The sequence below is a fragment of the Cetorhinus maximus genome, chromosome 15 (genome assembly GCF_964194155.1).
Source record: "Cetorhinus maximus chromosome 15, sCetMax3.hap1.1, whole genome shotgun sequence".
Classification (NCBI taxonomy): Eukaryota; Metazoa; Chordata; class Chondrichthyes; order Lamniformes; family Cetorhinidae; genus Cetorhinus; species Cetorhinus maximus.
In genome coordinates this window covers 11,254,360-11,276,495 of record NC_135893.1, presented here as the reverse complement: position 1 = coordinate 11,276,495, position 22,136 = coordinate 11,254,360, and the positions used below count along the sequence as shown (strand labels likewise).

Here is a 22,136-nt window from a genome sequence, read left to right as displayed (position 1 = left end):
GCAGATATGCTACTAAAAGCTCATCTCGGGGTCACATGTGACACAGGTTGCAATCAGCCTGTTTCAGTCTCAAGACTGTTGCTAGGTGTGCCAAATCAATATTGGTCATCTTGTGCACATGCAAGTTTCCTTTGACTAGCCATAAATAGCCAACCCCAATGGAGAAGATGGCAATCAACCCCTCTCACCGAGCAGAAGGGTGAAGGAATTAGTCGCAAGGAACCTGCCAGTCGAAAGCTGGGTCAACCCATTGTCAATTGATCTTTCAAGTGGGAGTTTACATGAAACCAAAGCTTGTGTATGAAAAATCCCAGTGCATCATTCAAAGAAGAGCATAGAGTTTTCCCCATAACCTGATCAATATTCCTCCCTCAGCCAACATACCGATTACCTGGTTAGTTGTTTAATTTTGCAGGACTAAGAGTGTGTAAATCGGTTGCCTACTACGTAACATTAGTAACTCCATTTTAAAAAGTAATTCACTGGATACGGAGCAGTTTGAGACAGACTGATCAAATATTGTGTAAATGCAAGTTCCTTCTTTGCAGATACACCAATCGTGTGATTGGCTGCGTTCTGGAGAGTTGCATGGTGCACACACTCAGTTTTACCTAAAACTTTGTGGAAATACGTTTCACCACAAAAGTCCATTATTTGTTTTCTGTTACTGCACCGTTTTGGTGGTCATGATGTTCTCTGTTCTTTGTACCTGTCAACAACAATTCCTTGGCGTTTATGGAGCAAATTTCCCCAAATCAGTTCACAAAGAAGAACCCAACACTTATCAAGAGTTTGAGAGGAAGGTTAGGAGATGGCAGAGTTAAAGATGTAAGTTTACAGGCTTTTGGGAGTGGGAAGAAACATGACAAGGCGGAGAGCTTGAAGAAGGATGTTCCAGCGAGATAGGATATGATAATTGAAGACTCAGTCACCACTGAAGCGTAGAAGGAAGCATCACAGTTGGAGGAATGAAATCAAGGCGCAGAGATTTTGACTGGGAAAGTTTGCAGAGGGAAGGGTGGAACAAGACTGTGGAGGGATATCTGGGCACAGGTAAGGATTTTGAAATTAGTGTACTAGGAAAGGAATAGCCACAGGTCGTTGGCAAGGGCAGGGCTGATGACGGAGAGGGACCGAAGGACAAGGTGTTGAATATTCTAATGTAGCATGGAGAGTGGGAAGTCAATGGATTGGAGGTGCCAAAGTCAAAGGATTTCAAGGATGGGGACTGGAATATTTTTTCCACTTCTGTCACCCAGTGGCAGCATCTAGCAACCTATCCTCTCCCTTCCCTAGACACCAGTAACTGTCTTTATAGTTCATTCAAGTTGTCAGTCTTCATGTGTGTACCAGCTCAGTGCCGATAGGCTATTCAACTTTGAGGGCGTACCTGTGGAGTCTCACTTATTGTCCTTACCTAGCACCCAAACAAAAGAAAGAAAGACCAGCATTTGTGTAATGCCTTTCACAGCCCAGAATGTCTCAAAGCCCTCAGCAGCCATTGAAGTACTTTTGAAGTGTAGTCACTGTTGAAATGTAGGAAATATTGCAGCAAATTTGCACACAGCAAACCCCCAGAAACAGTGATGCAATGATGACCAGGTAAGCTTTAGTGATGTTGTGTGAAGGATAAATATTGGCCAAGGCCCCAGGGGGATCCCCCACCTCCTCTCCTTTGAATAGTGCCATGGGATCTTTTACATACACCTAAGAGGGCACACACAGTTTAACATCTCATCCGGCACCTTCGACAGTGCAGCACTCCTTCTGAAGTGTCAGCCTGGATTATGTGCCTAAGGCTCTGGAGTGGGACGTGAACCCATGACCTCTGACTCATAGGCAAGAGCTGAGCCACGTGCACACTTTCCATTAAGAGGCACTGCAGAGCCATCAAGAATGATAACCCTGGTTTATTATTTTTTGTCCCTCAGAGCTGTTGAGGCTATTTGTTGCTTCTTAGCCCTCTTGCTGAGAGGGGTGAGAGTGCTGTCAAACGGGGAACTTTCCTCACCCTGTTGACTCTCATCCACAGTGGCGGGCAAGATTTCTCAACTTTGGTATCAAGGGAGATTCATTCCTCATTGTATCCATTCGTGTTAATGTCTTGTAATTGGCTTTTCGCTGCATACTCTCTGATCTTAGCTTCTACATGTTTTGCATCAGTGAGGTTGTGTGTGCGCTGGGACAATAACCCAACCATCACTTATTGTTCAATATGTAAAGAAAAACCCACACACAAGCGCAGAGGAACTCGATTGGGCAGCAAGTACGAATGATGTCATTGATTTTTCAGCTGATAGGTTTGAATAATTTATTTAGGGTCATGGTAATAGTAGCAGGTAGCTAGTGTGTAGCTGGTGTGTCAGGTATCAACTGTGGATTACTGTGCAATCCTCCTATTTACTGAAGGATCAGTAGGTTCTAGACTGTGCCCATGCAACCTCAGGTAAGTGAAACATTTCAGCTATCAAGCCTGATACCTGTTTAACATTGTTGATGCCTGTTTTAGATGCAGAAATATTTTAGCCTTTGTGTTTGGAAGACTTGATGAATGAAGTCAGATCTAACTGAAATAGAAAAAAAAAACTTGTCTTTACAAAGAAGCATTCAAACTGAGGTACTATAAATATGAATTAAAATAATCATTTCGGTTAAATTGTAATTGCTCTCCTTGTTTCTGTATGTCCTTTTTTCACTTTCTTACTTTATCCTCATTGTACAAAGACTTCCCTTGTGACATAAGGCTCCTTGTCACTTCTATATTTAATAAAATTATTTTCTGCACGATCATATTGAGCTGGATGAGTTTCGGTTATAGGGCCAGTGAAGAATGTGGTAAATGAGATGCACTAGAGTGTGGAATGCAGTAGGTTTTTCTGAAAACTGTTATTATGGACACGGTTCTTGATAGAGGTATTTTTTTTTGCCTTCGTAGTTTTAACTCCCAATGACTTAATGAATGATAATCTTGATGTGATTTCCGTTGGAATGTAAGCTATCAATGGGAAAGGGAATGGTGCGTTATTTTATGCAAAATGTGGCTTTGGCTGAATATAGGGTTCCTGTTGGTGAAACAAAAAACATAGGAGCCCTTTTCTTTATTCTGGACAGACCTTATCGCCCGTCATTCTTCCATCCGGGTAAGATGATGGACAGGCAGAGAATCAAATCCATTGGGGTTGGGGTAGCTTCATGGGGTGCACTTTTGCTGTTTGTTGAAGAACCCAATCCATGAGGGACATCAAGGGAGTGTGAAAATGTCCAAAGCTTAAAGGAGTGATGACTCATTTCGGCACGTTTCTCGGCCCTGAGCTGGGTGGCACGCTGGGCGTACGCAGCAGAAGTTGAAAGCCTCAGACTTGCCTGTAACTGCGCCGTGGGCCCCATCCATATCTTGCCGGTGAGTCGCTGATGTCAGTCGATTGCTCAGAAGCTGCTTGCTGGTTCCGCAAAACGGATCCAGATTCAGTAGCGCCTTTCAAAACGGAATTGGGCCCTTGGAGAGCCGAGGGTTAGGCCACATGTAGACCCGGCTATCCTGAATGCAGCTGACCCGGCGCTGGATACCCAGTTTCAGGGAGGGGCCCCTCAAGCAGGGATTCAGGCCCTCTGCTTGCAAAGGGCCTAACGCCTGATTCAGGCGCAGACCCCGACCACTACACCGGAGCTTTTGCCAAGTTGGCAGGCACGGTAGTACCAGAATGGAATCTCGGCATGCAAGCCATATTGGACACTCAGGCATCCATTTTACACCCAGGACAGCGATCAACAAATTTCTGGGACAAACTGTTGCAAATCAGCCACCCATTCCTATTTGGCAAAATTGGAATTTGTAGGTCAAAGTCAGTCAGCGTTACATTTACAAAAACATTTTAGTGACTAACATTGAACCCGAGGCGATGACTGATTCTCCACTGGAGGCTCCTTGGACAGACAGATCTGCAGGTGTATGTAAATTAGCCTTTTAAAGCAGATCCTCCTTTGTGAAAGCCGGATGTGCCATGATCCCAAAGACTGACACATGGAGCAGAGCAGAGACAGGCAGGTGAGAAACTGTTGCTTTCATTCCCCTTATTGTTGGCTGAAAGGAACAGTTTTAACAACTAATTTTCCATTTCGAACTGATTTTGCTTATATAGTTGCTCTGAAGACGAGTTTGTGATTTTCGAGCCCTGATTCTAGCCTTTCCTATTCAGAAGGTGGAGGGAAGCGTTGCTCTGACCTGGGATGCGCTGTAGAAAAGGGCGATTGACCAGATCCAGTCGTAGCTCTCAGACTCTCAGAACGGAATTGGGTAAAGACTTGGAAAAGGGCCAAAAGACGCTGGGCTATGTGGAAAGGGCCAGAGGAGTGAGACTCATTGGATAGCCCATTTCAGAGAGCTGGCACAGCACGATGGGCCGAATGGCCTCCTCCTGAGCCGCTTGATTCCAAGATTCGATGATTACTGTGTCAACACCGCACTGCTGGCTTGTCCAAGCAGGCAGAGCCCGAACAATAATCACTTATCTCGGCCACCTTGGGCGGAATATTTTTGCCCCTGTCACGGGTGGGCGGGTGGGGGGGTGGGGGGGCAAGGGCCATCAGATGTGGCGAGCCGTTGAAAACTCCGCTGACTCCGGCAGGAACGTAAGATCCCCCCAGTGGGAGGGGCTGTAAAATTACCCCCCCATCATTGGTCCCCTTCAGCTAACAAGGGACCCCCCCCCCTCCCAAACAGAGCGATGGGCCCGGACTGATGTCACATCACCCTATTTAGATCACCAAAAGCAGATTGTCTGCTCGATTACCTCAGTGCTGTTTGTGGGAGCCTGCTGTGTGCAGATTGGTTGCTGTGTTCCCCACATTACAGCAGTAGCTACATTTCAAAAGTACTTCACTGGCTGTAAGGCATTTTGGGACATCCTGAACTGGTGAAAGGTGCTATATACAGGTGCTAAATGCAGGTCTTTCTTCTTAACTGCTTCCAATTCTGAATTTGTTGTATTGCTGCAGAGTAGGCTAGGTATTGTGGAGCCTGCAGCTGTGTTTGTTTTAACATAACAAACCCCCACGCTCCTTGTTTTAACCCTTCGAATGTTCTAAGCAGCGCGTGCAACAGACCTTTTCACCAGCTAACACCTGTAGATGTAAGGCTAGATACTGTATTGCAAACTCGAATAAAGGGAAGTGTGCAGTGTTTCTGAGGAAATCCTCTGACCAGCCTCTTTTACTACCCCAGTCTGCTCCACTCCTCCTCTTGAAAATGCTGAAGGATGCTGTGGTTTGTCTTCATGGGTCAGTCTAGACGGACCTGAGCCAAGTTGAACCCTTACCTCATGTGATGCTGACATACTTGCATGCTTAAGTAAAATACCATACGTAACGATCAGGATCTAGTTTGTTGATACACCAGAAATAAAGGGGGTGCCGCAAATTCAGCAGTGGGACCAAATACCGGCGCAGATTCGGTGCAGGACAGCACACTGCTGAGTTGGTATGCTCCGGCCTGTTTCACACTCAGAAACGAGCACATCACATAGGAGTTTCTACCCCCCCCGAGCCTTCCCTGGAGCTTGGATTGCCAGACTGGGCTAAATATAACAAACCCAGGACGATGCATCCACTGGTTTCTCCATGTGGGCTCCCGGTGCGGAAGGCTTCACACCGGAACTGCTCAGTGAAAACCGACCCAACAGCCCCTCACCAAAGAGCGAGCGAAAGATTGCCCTGGATGTTTCCTGTTAATCACATGGCTGTTTGTGGAAAGTTGCCGTGTGCACGTTCCCTACATTACAGCAGCACTTTGGGATTGCTTTGTCCGGTTGAGAGGGCTGACAGGATTTAATGTTTGATGCAAAAGATGGAACTCCCAAAGGCGCTGCACTGGAGTAGCTGCATGGATTGTGTGCTCAAGTGCCCTGGCGGTGCCCCCTGATATTCAAAGGATGGGGCGATGTCGAGGTTAACAATCCATTCAGCGGCTTCAGCCGGCACAGTGTGAATGGTTGTATTGCCGCTGGAATGGATCTCTCAGGCCGGAGGTTCAGTACACGGGTGATGGTCTGACTTGGATGGCCACAATCACAATTATAGTCGAACTGTAACTGCTTCCCCCAGCCATAGGAATAAAACAAAAAAAAATCAAAGGATAGAGCGCACTTGGAAAGCTAAGTGAAAAGAAGGAATATGACAGTAATCACTTCCGTTTCCGAAACATTTGAATGAAGTCAAAGTCAATGTCAGTGAAGGGGGCAGGTTTAATTTCTGCAGTTTCTCAAGTGAGCTGCTCCCAGTGCATGAAGATAGGAACAGGAACAGGCCATTCAGCCCCTCAGGCCTGCTTCCTCACCACCCTGGAACGATTCTTGCATTGACTCCGTTTACCTGCCTTAGTTCCATATCCCTTGATATCCTCACCTAACAAATATCTACCAATCTCAGTCTTGAAAGCTCCAATTGGCCCCCCAGCATCCACAGCCCCTTTTGTGGGAGAAAATTCCAGATATCCACTAGCCTTTATCTGGAAAAGCGGCTTCCTGAATTCCCTTCTTATTGGTGTTAATATAATTTAAAAATGATAACCCCTCGCACATGATTCCCACACCAGAGTTTATCTGTACGTACATTAACAAAACCTTTTAATATTTTAAACACCTCAAACAGTTCACCCCTCACTCTTTTATAGTCAAGGGGAAGCAGGCAAAGTTTGGGAAGTGCAGATATATATTCGTCATTTTATAAAAAGGATACAGAGACACTGGAGAATGAGCAGAGAAGATTTACAAGGGTGATACCAGAAGTGAGTGAATATAAATATCAGGAAAGGATTGACAGGCTGGGTCTCTTTTCTTTGTAAAAAGAAGACTAAGGAATGACCTAGTAGAGGTCTTTAAAATTATGAAAGGTTTTGATAGAGTGCAGAGCATAACTAGAGGCCATCAATATAAGACAGTAATCGATAAATCCAATAGGGAATTCAGAAGAAACTTCTTTACCCAGAGAGTGGTATGGAACTCACTCGGGTGTGATTGGAGAGTATGGTGTCGATGCAAATAATGGGTAACTACACAAGCATTATGAAGCAGAAGGGAATAGATGGTTGTGATGATTGAAGGTGGGAGGAGGCTTGATTGGAGCTGGATGGGCTGAATGGCCTGTTTCTGTGCCCAAATCCTTTGGGGAGGATTTTCCCCTCATCGGGCAGGCAGGGCCTGGGTGTGTGGGGGGGGAGGAGGCCGAGTGCGGAAGTCAGCGCATGTGCGTGAGGCTGCACTCCCTGAAGGCACAGAGCTACCTCAGAGAGCTGAAGCTTTTCAGCAAATAAAGATTTTTTAAATTAAGGAAAAGATGTCCCTGCTCATGTGACTCCGTCGCATGAGCAGGGGCAAGTTAAAAATGAGTTTTAAAAGCTTTTATTGGTATTTTTTAATCAATGGTCGAAACATCATCCCGCCCGTGGGTGAGGTTTCGCAAAAAAATGCAAAGGCCGCTTGACCTTTTCGCCCACCCGCCAACCGTAAGGCTGGACGGGCAGCAAAAAATTCAATTCAATGAATTGATTACGGGCCTTAATAGGCCGTTTAATTGTCGGCGGGTGTGCTGCTGACCGAAATATGGCGTGAGTGCGCGATGACGTTGGGACGCTCGCCCGACCTCACCGTGCGCTATTCTACTCTCGTTCGGGTTGGGCCACGCGCCCGCCCGACGAGAAAAATTCTGCCCTTTGTAATGTGTGCAAAGCTTTTAAGGTATTTGTTCAGGGTTTTATATGAGCTGTTTCACAGAGGTTCTGCTGTTTCTCAATGCTGCCCCCTTGTTTTTAAGGTTATCTGACAATTTTCTGCTTTCGATGCTGATTTCTCCCAACCACACTGGTGAAAGTGAAATTTATTTAAAGTCTTTACTCCTGTTGAGTCTTGTTGGCTTTTCACTCATTATCGTCAGAGACTCCACTCTCTCCTCCAGCACTAAATCTTTTTTGCTACTTTCCCTGCAGAAGCATCTTAAAAATATCTTAAATTATTTTTTAAAAATTCACTTGCATCGGTAACCAGGGGAGTGGACCAACCTCTAAAACTAGAAATCGGTGTGTCATAGTAACATTAAAAAAAGATGTTTCATTTAAAATTTATTTTAGAAAAACATGTGAAGTATTGCTGAGGAAAGGTTAATAACTATTTAAAAGGTAAACTCTCAGGAGTCTAGTGAAGAGCCCTCACTAAGATTTCAGTAAAGCATTTCGCTGGGCTTGTGGTGAACCTGGTTGGTATGTTAATAAGATTCAGACTAGGGGCAGAAGTTAGACCGGAATGATGTGGGTATTCACTGAATGTCCATAACGTACAAGCGAGACACACAAGATGAGACAGAGTAGTACGGGTGACGTGAGGGAACTATGCAGTGAGGCTGATTGAACCTGGGGCTGTAGAGAAAAAAAGAGCTTGCATTAAATAGCACTTTTCACAACCTCCGGGTAAAACACTTTACAGTCACCCCTTGAAGAGTAGTCATTGTAGAAAATGCAACAGTCAATTTGCCTACAGCAACATGGTAATGGCAGATAATCTGTTTAACTCGATATTTATTCAATAGTAACTTTCAAAAGGGAATTGGACATATATTTCAGAAGTAAAAATTCGCAGGGCCATGGGGAAAGAGCAGGGAATTTGGGCTAAATGGATAGTTCTTTCAAAGAACTGACAGAGGCTCGATGGGTCGAATGGCCTCTTTCTGTGCCTCATGATTCTATGATCCTGTCAAATGCTTGGCTCAAAATGACCGATTTTCTCTGTGAACACCCCACTCCTTCCACACATCAATCCAAAAAGAAGGTCCATCCAAAATTGACGGTGTGAGCAGCCATTCGGGCATTCCTCACACCTGGAATCTCACTCCCGCATTGTGTGCTGAGATCGGTTTGTTCAAGCACAGCTGCAGCCAGTCCCATGGAGCAGCAGCCCCGAGCTGCACAACCAGAATCACAGTATCCGTGCCTACAACCTGTAGTGCAGTATAACTGTAGTCCAGAAGTTAGTAAGGAACTGTGGCAGCAAGCCCACTGTAAGTTTCACCGTAAATCTGATGATGCGGAATCTCAGTGTGCAGCTTGTTCTGAAGCTGAACTTCCTTTCCCACATTGGTTCCATTGACAAGATCACCTCTTCGTAACATTGCCTGTCTCCGCCCTGTTGTCACCAATACTCCCATTCGTTCCTCTATTCACATTATTATGACCAGTCCCCGGGCGAGGTCCCCCAATTTATTATGATCCCGGATCAGGTATCCCAAGTTGCTATGCTCCCAGGTGAGGAGGGATGAACTGACTCCCCTTCTTTATTCAACCCTCTCGGTTGGCCGCTACAAAGTTAATTTTGAAAAGGATCCCTTCCCTCCTGGATACCTTTTCCCAGTCCAAATGTATTTATGTTTCAAAAGGAACCAGGCTGGCTTGAGTCAAAGAGTGAGTTTATTAGTTACTAAACGCAAGGAAAAATAATAAAAATGCAACACACATACACACAGATTAAAAATGAGAAATTGAGTCCAAAAAAAAATAAAAGTTAAAAAGATATACAAATCAGTGCTTTGGCTTGTCCGTGAGGAGTAGATGGTGAACCATTACGGCCGTTAAGTTGGGGTGATTCCGGTAGTGATGACTTTGGCAGTCGAGCAGTAGGTTTGGAGATTCTTGGTTCTGCAGGTTAGCTGAAAGGACTTGCCCTGTTTCCTCTTTGATCGTGGCTTTGTTGATTTGTGACTTGCTTCCAGCAATCAGAGAGAGAGGACGTTTTACCTGCAAGCGCAGAGATGCCAAGTTGGTGTTCTTCAGCTGCGACCTTCACAGCACACACACACCAGAACAGAACACCAGACTAGCACACAGAACTAGGTTTGCAGTTGGCTTTTTTAAACCCTTACTTTGTGTATTCCTGGAAGGGAAAAAAACAAACATATCTTTCGCCCAGATATGTTCTCTTTTCAACTCAGTTCATGTTCACAGTCTGGGATATAACTCAACAGGAGAGGGTTTTGGCTGAGATGGTAATCATTTTCCATTATCTCTGCAACCACAGGAGATCACAGTTTAGTTTGCATTGTATCTTTTCTTTTGAAGTGCCTCTGTCTGAAGTAGGCCATGTCACATCTTTTAGGTGCAACATCCTGTTCTCTCTGAGCTAGTTGGTTAGATAATCCACATAGGAATTTTCCAGCAAGTGGTTACCTTATAGTCTAAGCCAGCTTTTGCTTGTATGTCCTTTTTTAAAAACACATGTCTAACTTAAGAGTTCAATATGTCCATAAGTAATTTGGGGATAGGATCTGTGGCCATGACAACATCAGGGCTTAATTTTTCAAACTCTGTTCTTGCTGACCTTTCGACCTCCACCCTCCACAAAGCCCAACTCAGCCAAACTGCTGCTGTTTGTGTTGTTCCTACCAACAGCCTCTATTACCCTGATTCTCAGCAAGTTGCATGGGTTCCATGTATCTTTATGAATCATTTTCAATATCCTCATTCTCAACTATAAACGCTTCCGTCATCTTGCCCCACCCGAGTACAATGACCTCCTTCAATCTTATGACCTTCCGACTCTTTTCTCCTCTGACACTGGTTTACTCTTCATTCCTGATGCTCCTCGTCAATTACAGACATTCCTTCAGCCTGTACGCTCCTGCCCTCTTGAACTCTCTCCCAGCATCCCTTTATCTTGAATATTCCCCCCATCCTTGCTTTCAAAAGCCAATGAAGATGTCTCAACCTTTTATTGGGGATTGCTCCTTCATCCGTTCCAGCAAATCTTATCCATCCTGCTGAATGCTTATTTTCATTTATCTACCTATCATTAGGGATCAGAGTATTTGCACAGACCTTCACCTCTGGTGATTTGGGTACAATGACAATTTTTTAAGAATATAATCATTGGCTAAGTACAAGCATGTATCATGTGATTTGATAAGCTAAAAGACTGCTAGGTTTCAGGATAAATGTTTGGTTCATTTTAATTAATTCATTAATTCATCAATATGTAATCTTTACAGCTGAAATAGCTACAGTTAATGTAGAGCTTTGCTTAAAACCTGGCCTCTCCTGACCTCTCCTGACTGCATTACCAGATCACTGTACTGTGATGAATTCTCCCACCAGCACTAAAGAGGAGAGCTGCCCTTTTTTTTCATCACAGCTCCCCAAATGCGCATTGCGACGTTAGACGGATAAGTTTTACGTGTTTGTGCTCATGGTGCCCTCCAGCTTTAAATTGTCCCATAAATTTTAAAACATTGTGAAAAAGGAGTTCACTTGCGAGAGGGAACCTTTTATAACTGTCATTTGCATGCTTCGAAAAGTTGCTGCCCGGGCTGAAGGACTGGGCAAGAGCATTCTGATCGGCTCAGGAGGGAGCTGTCAGCTCACAGTATTTTGCAGGCATGTACCTAACTCCCCATCCAGGCTGTTGCATCTTAAACCTTTGGTGTGTGCGCATAGGCTCATGCGATAACTCCAAACATTGCAAGCAGTTTCAGGCGAGTTTCAAAGCATTGCTCAGAAACTCCAGCGCTCTGCTCCCCAACCATATGGCAGAAAGAAATAGTTATCCCCAAAGGATTCAAAGAGTTAATCTGTCATTTTGAAACAACACTGTTATTTAAGACCTGGTGTCAATTATACCAGGCAGCCTGCCTAAAACTCATAAGATGCAGATGATGCAAGTTCAGATTTCTGATTTCATTAATTACATCTACAAATTCAGCACGATGGGGCGCCCGATTGGTTTGAATCGTGATCTTTGCAAAGCTTTAGCGCCTCACCAGGCCAGGTTTACATAATGTATTTTTACTTATCGTCTGAGGTTTCCTCCTGGGATTTATGATTTGCCACCAGTTTTCAGGCATTAGCCACCAGAAGGGACTGATGTTTTTTTTTCCATTGAATGATAAAAATTCTGCAATCGCTCCCACACATCTCTCCGCCTCGCTCTGTTTTTTCCAAAAATCGCAGTTAATCACATCAATATTTTAATCTGGATTCTTGGTCTTAATTTTATAACAAATTAAAGTGACCCACTGTGTAGACCCAAGGTGTGACTCTCATCTTGTGGGCACCAGTTCCTGGTTTTCTGATAAGTGTTGATGACAGGTGTGGCTTTTCACCCCTAGAGCAGCCTCAGAAAATGACCTCCTGAAGATGGTCAGTGCTGTAGAATCCCCTGTGGGGTAGGGTTCCACAGGCAATGGCACTCCTCTGGCCACACCTTCCAAGTTCCTGCGCTTCATGTGTGGGCCTGGAGAGTGAGTGTGAGCAGGTTATAATTGAAAAGCAGGGAAGTTACGTTAAATCTGTACCTAACCTTAGATCCACATTTAGGGTACAGGCCTGGTCTCCAAATTACAAGAAGGAGTTAGAGGCAACGGAGGAGGTAGGAGAAAAAGATTTACAAGAATGATACCAGAACTGAGAGGTTTCCCCTATCAGGAAAGATTGACTAGGCTTGGGCTGTTTTCTCTAAAATGGAGCAGCTGGGGGAGGTGGGGGGTGGGGTGGGTGGGTGGGTGGGGGACTGACCTAAAAGAGGCCTTTAAAATTATGAAAGGGCTTGATAAGATAGATGTCTAGACAATGTTTCCAATTGGGAAGAGTCCAAAGGTGCTAAATATAAGACAGTCACTAATAAATCCAATAAGGAATTCAGGAACCAGGAAGTGATTAGAATGTGGAACTATGCTGCCTTACGGAGTAGTTGAGTCGAGTAGCATAGATTTATTTAAGAGGATAAACACATCGGGGAGAAGGAAAACGAAGGCTATACTGATGCGTTTTTGTGAAATGGAGTGGAAGGAGGTCTGTATGGAATACAAACACTGCCACTGATCAATTGGATTGAATTGCCAGTTTCACTGCTGTAAATTCAGTGGCCCAGATCTTCGTTCTACAGAGGGTTGTGCCCCAGAGATATCCTGGAAGGTGTGTTTAGGGACCCCTCGGAGTCCCCAAGCAAGGACTGAATGGGAATTGCCCAGGAAGTTTCAACTTCCGATGGGCAAATTACCCTATGTCCAAAGAATTTTTGGGCAAAGAAAAGAGTTTAAGGGGAATCTTAAAGAGGTGGGAGGAGGGGAGTGGAAAGACTTTGACACAGCCAGCACCCTTTCTTGAACCTGTTCTTCCCAATGCTGCCTAAAAAAAGGCCTGACTGCAATAAACGCTGTCAAAGGAGGAGCAAAGCAGCCTATCAATAATGTAACACAATGCCAGCTCTTGCCAATTCCAGCCCAGTAATCACTTACTAGAATTCACCCAGGTCAGAGGAATCGTGCGATGAGTAACTCACCTCCTGACTCCCCAATGCCTGTCTACAATCTACAAGGCATAAGTCAGGACTATGATGGAATACTCCCCACTTGCCTGGATGAGTGCAGCTCCCATAACACTCAATAAGCTTGACACTATCCAGGACACAGCAGCTTGATTGGCACCACATCCACAAACATTCACTCCCTCCACCACGGATGTAGAGTAACAGCAGTGTGTACCATCTACAACGTTGCACTGCAGAAATTCACCAAGGCTCCTTCGACAGCACCTTCCAAACCCACAACCACTACCATCTAGAAGGACAAGGATAGCAGATAGATGGGAACATCACCACCTAGAAGTTCCCCTCCAAGTCACTCACCATCCTGACTTGGAAATATATCGCCGTTCCTTCACTGTCGCTGGGTCAAAATCCTGGAACTCCCTCCCTAACAGCACTGTGGGTGTACCATGGACTGTAGCGATTCAAGAAGGCAGCTCATCGCCCCCTTCTCAAGGGTAACTAGGGATGGGCAATAAATGCTCGGCCAGCCAGTGATGTCCACATTCCACGAATGAACACAGTAAAAAACTACAGGAGCAGAAAATAGCCATTCCAACAAACGCACCTTGGTCAAAGAGGATACAGCTATATAATGGTATACTGCACCAATTACACAGAGGTCATGAGTTCAAATCTCACAATGGTCAATTGAGAAATTGAGTTCAATGCGCCAACTGGTTTGTAAATTCCTTCAACTATGACAGGTCCTAGATGTTGTTTTGGGGGATGTGTACAGGTCAGGGCACTGGGAGAAATATGCTCTTCTTCGAATAGCGCTGTGTGATCTTCAGAGGAGAGAACTTGCTTTAGTTGACATGTGGCTTCTGTCCCGCGTTGAGTGGTTAACTCATTATTCTCTCTGAAGTGATTACTTAGTTGCAAAACAGTCTCCTCAAAGCTAACCCATCTTCTAAAGACAGGCAGGGGGCAAGAATGGACAATGAACATGACAGTGCCAACAGCCTAAGACCAAATTGAAATAAAATACATAAAACTTACAGCTGTTCCATATCTGAATGCAGCCAGTCATTTACTTTTCACTTTGGAGTACAGCTGTGCGCAGTCATACTTTACAGTAAATTACCTTTGTGGACTGACTGTAGTAAATGTACCTTTGCTTGCGCTTTATTGATCTTCTCTCTCATTCTTTACCTCTGTCCTCCTTACCTCACCATACAGTTAAACCCCAATGAGATAAATCCAAGTAGATTGCGGAGGGTAGAATCAAATCGGAAGTCAAGAAGTTTCAACAAAGAACCCAGCACAGCAGATTACTACAAGAGTCTAGGAAACGGCACAGTGGAAACCAGTCGGATGGCACCCAATGAGGAGGTGAGTTTTGTCCATTATGCAGCTAAACAGGATAAGAGCATAGGAAATGGGAGCAGGAGTAGGCCATTTGGCCCCTTGAGCCTGCTCCACCATTCATCTAGACTGTGGCTGATCGTCTACCTCAACACCATTTTCTTGCACGATTCCCATATCCCTTGATATCTTTATCTACCAAGAACCCCTGATCCAGAAACGATTGTAGGTAACCTCTGAGTCAGACTAGTAAACAAAAGCATAATACTGCAACAAAAACAAAAATAGCTGGAAAAACCCAGCAGGTCTGACAGCATCTGCGGAGAGGAACACAGTTAACGTTTTGAGTCTGTATGACTCTTCAGAACTGATGAAAAGCCATACGGACTCGAAACGTTAACTGTATTCCTCTTCACAGATGCTGTCAGACCTGCTGAGTTTTTCCAGCTATTTTTGTTTTTGTTTCAGATTTCCAGCATCCGCAGTATTTTGCTTTTATCTTAGTGTTTGATTGACTGCCATAATACTTCAAAACCTGAAATGCAGACAGAAAATGCTGGAAACACTCAACAGGTCAAGCAGCATTTATGGAGAGAGAAGCAGTGTTAACTTTTCAGAACCGGGTAAACCCTGATCCAGATCAAATTCTGTACACAGTAACTCTTCACTAATTTCTCTTTCTCCAATGGATTCACTGATTTTCAAGTTCTGCACAATGCCAAATTAAGGTTGAAATTTATTTTTCTATTCACAAAAAAAATACAACTTCATTTACAGCCTACATTGTGAAGAAAACAACAGCTGCCTGGATTTTGCACTGTGCCAATCTGTGGCTGGAATTAAACACAAGAGCAAAGTAATGCAATTCACAACCTGACTGAAATCACCTTGTGCAATATTAGTAACAAGTACATGAACATGTTTGTGTGAAACTCTGTCTGCTATTTTGCAGGCTTTACCTCCTTCTGTAATAACACATTATGTATCTATTGGAATATCATTAATTTAGTAGCAATGAATTACGTTATGAAACTGGCACCAGCATACTATGATGGGCCGAATGGCCTCCTTCTGCGCTGTATCATTCTATGATTTTGTGAAGCGTAGCTAGGAAAGACAGGACACTTTTTTAAACTAAGCAACCCGGGTGAAAGGGTGCAAAGACCAGATGAGGTAAATGGAGATTTAGTCTGTCACCAGATTTGGCTGGAGCATTGCTGCACTTCCTATCAAATCCTATTACTGTCCCAGGACTTCCTGAAAAGCAAAGACAACTCACGGTTCATTTTCTCTCTGACAAATGCATCTTCATATTCCTTCCATTTCCCTCGTCCCCTCTCACCAAGTGGGAGGAGCTACCTGATGTCACCGTCTCCACTGCCCCTGTGGTTACAGCAGCGACTGCTTTCCAGCTGCCCACCGAACCCACCCCTGCCCCCGCCACCACAGTTGCCCCCAGCCATGATGTACTGCCTTAACCAGAGCTGAGATTCAAATCCCATAGCCTATCCACTGCCAAGATCATTCTCCTCTCCCTCCGCACCATTCTACCCTCACCCTATCTCATTCCTGCCAAAACCCCTCTCCACATTTTCATCACCTTTTGCCTTGCTCTCTCACATGAGAGTGCCACTGCTTCCAATTTGGGTAAGTAACCTTCAGCGTGTCTCCAAGTCTGCCAGGATATTGTGCATTGCTATATTAAATGGAAGGAGGGCATTCATGGACACATTCTTAACAGTTAAAAGAAGTCAGATTTCACTGGTATAAAGCTACATGCTCATTATTACGTACTGTCTTAATACATTTTCTGTAACCTTTTGCTGCCACATTTCCAACGTTATGATCGTGACTACACTTCAAAAATGCTTCATTGGTTGTCAAACGCTTTGGGAGGGCCTGAGATCATGATACATATTATATTAATGCAAGTCCTTCTTTTAAAAAAACTCTCAATAAGTTGTCAGTCAGCTACACTCAGTAACTGATGGATGACCAGCTAATAACAGGGAAGCAAAATCACCAAGGGTTTCACCTTTCTCTTCTCTGCAGCACAGTTTAGTGGTTGGGTAGGCAAGGTGACATTTCTCCCAAGGTGACCCATCTCCCGTGCCTCTGCCCTCACACCTTCCTCCCCCTCCCAGAACCATGATAGGATCCCCCTTGTCCTCGCTTTTCACCCCACCAGCCTCCGCATTCAAAGGATCATCCTCCGCCATTTCCGCCAACTCCAGCATGATGCCACCACCAAACACATCTTCCCTTCACCCCCCCTGGCGGCATTCTGTGGGTACCGTTCCCTCCAGGACACCCTGGTCCACTCCTCCATCACGCCCAACACCTCATCCCCCTCTCACTGCACCTTCCCATGCGACCGCAGAAGGTGCAACACCTGCCCCTTTACCTCCTCCCTCCTCACCGTCCAAGGGCTCAAACACTCCTTTCAGGTGAAGCAGCATTTCACTTGCGCCTCCTTCAATTTAGTCTACTGCATTCGCTGCTCACAATGTGGTCTCCTCTACATTGGAGAGACCAAATGCAGACTGAGTGACTGCTTTGCAGAACACCTTCGGTCTGTCCGCAAGCATGACCCAGACCTCCCTGTCTCTTGCCATTTCAACACTCCACCCTGCTCTCATGCCCACATGTCCGTCCTTGGCCTGCTGCAATGTTCCAGTGAAGCTCAACACAAACTGGAGGAACAGCACCTCATCTTCCAACTAGGCACTTTACAGCCTTCCGGACTTAACTTTGAGTTCAACAAGTTCGGACCATGAACTCTCTCCTCCACCTTTACCCCCTTTTTAACCCCTTTTTTCAATATACATTTTTTTTTAATCCACTTATTTTTATTTTTATTTATTTTCATTTTCATTCATTATTTTATCCCCACCTTTTATCCTATTTTCGATCTTTTTTCCCGCTGCCATCCCCTCCCCCCACCCCACCCCCACAAGGGCCATCCGTCACTTGTTCATGTTGTTCTTTCCAGAGTGCTTACCCTTGTCCTGCTATTACCACATTCTGCTTTCTGACCGTAATGCCACCATCAGCACCTCCTTTAGCCAGTATCACTACCATTAACACCCCTTTGTCCTTTTGTCTATGACATCTCTGGCAATCTTTCCTTAGCCTCCACCTGTCGTTGGCCTTCTATCCAGCTTCACTTGCTCCACCCCCCCCCTTAAACAGTATAAATTTCATCACATTTTTACTTCTCTTTAGCTCTGAAGAAGAGTCATATGGACCCGAAACATTTACTCTGTCTTTCTCTCCACAGATGCTGTTAGACCTGCTGAGTTTTTCCAGCATTTTCTGATTTTGAGATATTTCTAAAGACTTCCATGAATAGCCACTCCTATTCATAACCCAGTAGCTCTTGAACTTTCCTATGTAGAATGCCATGCAAATATTGGGAAAAGAAAACAAAAGACTTGCATTTATAAAGCGCCTTTCACAACCACAGGATGTTCCAAGGTGCTTTACAACCAATGTAGTACTTTAGCAGTGTAGTCAGTATTGCAATGGCAAGCAATATGCACACAGCATCTTCAACAAGCAGCAGTGTTACAATGACCAGATAATGTTAGTTGAGGGATAAATATTCCTCAGGATACCACGGATAAGAAGGGTCATACAGACTCGAAACGCTAACTCTGTTTCTCTCTCTACAGATGCTGCCAGACCTGCTGAGTTTTTCCAGCATTTTCTGTTTTTGTATCAGGGATAACTCCCTGCTTTTCTTCTGTGTGTCAATTTAACTCGCTCACTAAACTGATTTAGAATGCCAGATTAGTTTAAGGAATTTGCATAAACTTTACACAGGGTAAAATGTACCTGCTTGTTTGAAAGAGCAAGAAGAATAGAGTCATTCTGGCACAGAAGGAGGCCATTCAGCACATCAAGTCCATGCTGGCTCTCTGTTGAGCAATCCAGTCAGTCCCATCCTATCCCCATAGCCCTGCAGGCTTATTTCCCTCAAGCGCCCATCCAATTTCCTTTTGAAGTTGTTCATTGTCTCTGCTTCCGCCCTTGTAAGCAGAGAGTCCCAGATCATTACCATTCGCTGCGTAAGAATGTTCTTTCTCAGACCCCTTGTGTCTCTTGACCAAAACCGTAAATCTGTGTCCCCTAGTTCTTGTACGACCAGTTAATGGGAGCAGCTGTTCTTTTTTTCCAATTTATCTAAACCTTAATCTTATATACCACTCTCAACTCTCACCTCAATCACCTTTGCTCCATATAGTGCTTACAAATAACAAATAATTCTGATTCAAGGTTAGTCCCACATTTAGAGAGCAGGTTGTAGGTCACACCCGACCTCCCCTGACCCTCCGATTCCCACCCGACTCTCCGACTCCCCCCTGACCCTCTGACCCCCCCGACCCTCTGACTCCCCTCGACCCCCGACTGACTCCCCGTCGACTCTCTGATTCTCCCCAGACCCTCCTCCTACCCCCTGACCCCGATTCCCCATGTCCCGACCTGATCCAACCTCACCACCCTACCACCTGACACCCTTTGACTGTTTATTTTGTAGTTAGCAACACCTAACCAATGGCTACAGCCTTCCTTGTTTATTAATCCACCAGTGCACACACGTCTACCAGCTCTCACTTAACAACGCAAAAAGATTCAACATTGTTGTGCAAAAAGTAACCATTTAGGCTAACAAACAGTAATTTTAATATATCTTCTGCAGTTTAAAATAATTAAATCTTACATCAATGTAATTTATTCATAATAAACCATGCAGTTATTTTTGTGATTGATGGGATTTAGAAAAGGATTACTGGATGAAAGTTGAAATGTTAATATTTACATAATTATTTAGAACAAAAGTGATTATGGTGTTGAGAGTAATGACCCAGATCTTCCAGCCTCCAGATGGTCAGAGACTGGATGTGCCCCAGAAGATGCGCTACGGGACCTCACTGAAATCCCAACACAAGAACCATGTAGGAATTGCCCAGGAAGTTTCAGTTTCCGGTGGACAATTCCCCTGCTCCCTGGGACCCTTCAAAAAAGTCTCCAACTCTGAGTCAGAGTCAGAGACTTTGGACATTTCTGACTCATTTACCTGGATAGTTACCTAAGAAATGTCAGACTGAAAAAGACATGTCGAACTCCTGGGTACCTATACACACTCCCCTGATTCCTCAATGACCCTCCACCCCTCCCCAGCTTTCTGACTCCCTCCAACTACCTCCCCTGACCCTCCGGTTCCTACCTGACCCACCTGACTCCCCACTTAATCTGCTGACTCCAACCCTGTCCCTTAACTCTCCCCCGACCCTCAGACTCCCCCCCCGACCCTCTGGCTCCCCTTGACTCTCCGACTCATAGGGACTCAAAACGTCAACTCTGTTTCACTCTCCACAGTTGCTGCCAGACCTGCTGAGTTTTTCCAGCATTTTCTGCTTTCATTTCAGATTTTCAGCATCCGCAGTATTTTGCTTTTACCATTCTACCCACCCTGCCACCCTACGTACCCTGCCACCTACCAGCTACTACGCTACCCACCCTGCCACCAACCACCCTACTTGCCCTACCTCCCTACCCACTCTGCCACTTGACCCAGCTGGTGCCCTACGCAGCTGGCACCCTGCTCACCCTACAGCCCTGTCACCTTGCCTCCCTGCCTCCCTACCCACTTACCTCACACACTCATTCACTAACACATTGGGAACCTATTTAAATGTCATAAAGCTTTTCACTGTGTTAGTGAATGAAGACTTACCGAAATATGACAGCTAGTGCCGTAAAAAGGCTTATCTTCCCTCGAGGTATTAAAGATAGCAAAGGATATGGGGATAGTGAGGGAAAATGGCGTGAGGTAAAAGGTCAGCTAGGATCTGGTTGGACGGGCTCAAGGGGCCGAAAGGCCTACCCATGTTCCTATTCCCTATGATATTATGTTGCTATGACCCAGCATTACAAAGAAGGACTCCGAGAACAGGTACGCACTGCATTTCTGAAGAGGCCCAGTTCGGAAGAGCGAGCCAGAAATGCGGAGCTTCGGTGTTGGGTAAGAAAATAACAGTGGAGTGGCAACCTGATGGCGATTGCCACTCCTTGGAAGGTATGACCCATTGTTTCTGACAGGAAAAGTGTCCATCTGGGATCCAGTTAGGTTTCTCTTTCGTGCATTTCTGTAAAATTTCAATATTAAAGGCACATGATTCAACCTTTACAAGTTGAATTACATCTGCAACTAGGGTTGCCAACTGTGATTTTACATGTATTCCTGGAGGCTTCATCACGAGTTTCCCCCACACTTCAGCCATTAGTCGGCCAACACACCCTACGCCAATTGGAAAGCAAAAAAAGACTCATTACCCAATTGGATGATGCTTGACTGTCAGCAAAACAGCCTTTTTTTCGCCCCATTTTCAATATTTTTATATCTGGTGAAGAGAAATGTTGAAAGAAAGTGACAGAAAAATTTTTTTTTTTATTAATGTACTGATGCTTTTTCTCCAGGATTGTACCCAGCAATGCCCTGGAGATTGATCTTCAACTCCAGGCCAATCCTGGAGAGTTGGCAACCCTACCTGCTAGTTGGTTGCTTTTCAGATCAGATGTTAACCTGAAGCCTGAGTGGGCAGACGTAACGAATCCCCGGGCATTACTCAGTGAGGGTAGTTCTGACCTGGCCAACATTTATAGTACTCCTATGTTGGAAGAACATCATAGGCCAATTGGCCAGTGGTACTTCCTGTCCATGAGGAGAAATGATTGGAGGGGTTGCAAAGTGCTCACTCTGTGCAGAAAGAGTTTAAAAAAGAGAATTTGCTAGCCTTTTTTGTAGTATAAGGGTCTAGCACATAAAGGGTTAATTTGGGGACTGAGTACAGTACCGCCCACACGATGCTGTAAGAGAACACATGACCCACACCTAGGAGCCAATGTAGTGTTGGACAGAGCCGTGTGTAGAAGCAATCATGGAGACAGCTCCTGGTCTCGACTTTTACTCCACCTATGTATATCGTTTCTAGTGTTAATAAATGCTTATTGTTGAACTACCTAAGACTACAAATACCTTCATAAGACCTACCGTACACACAACATGGTGGCAGCGAAGGGCACAGCTCAAAACCTCAACATAAACTGCAGAAGAAAATTAAAATCCTGGAAAACTGAAGGAAAAATCAAAGAAGCATTCTGAGCTGAAGAAAAGCTCAAGAAGTGAAGGCACAGAAGGAAATTGCCAGAGAAAAGCTCCAAAGAAAGGCTTGGAAGCTGAAGGCTGAAACAAAATTCCTCACTGCACAGAAGACTCCTTTAAATCTCATGAAAGTCCAGCTTCAACACCCAGAGTGTGCAGAGTCAGCAGACCTAGCAAGGGTGAGCTAAAAATGTTACGTTCCTGGACAACACAAGTTCTGAAAAGGGTTAGATACTGCAGTGGTTAGAAACTGCCATTTAAATCACATTCCCAAAAATCCGATTCCTGAGTCGACGGCTGAACACATGGCAGCCAAGCTCGTTCCA

General features: G+C 44.9%; 1 protein-coding gene across 1 annotated transcript in view; it reads left to right on the top strand.

Annotated features, from left to right (window-relative positions):
* Window positions 1–22,136, top strand: part of espn (espin) — a 166,103-nt gene that overhangs the window by 79,250 nt on the left and 64,717 nt on the right. The window contains exon 8 of the mRNA XM_078557879.1: window positions 14,517–14,669. Coding sequence (XP_078414005.1) covers window positions 14,517–14,669 — 153 coding nt within the window. The remainder of the gene's footprint in view (window positions 1–14,516; window positions 14,670–22,136) is intronic.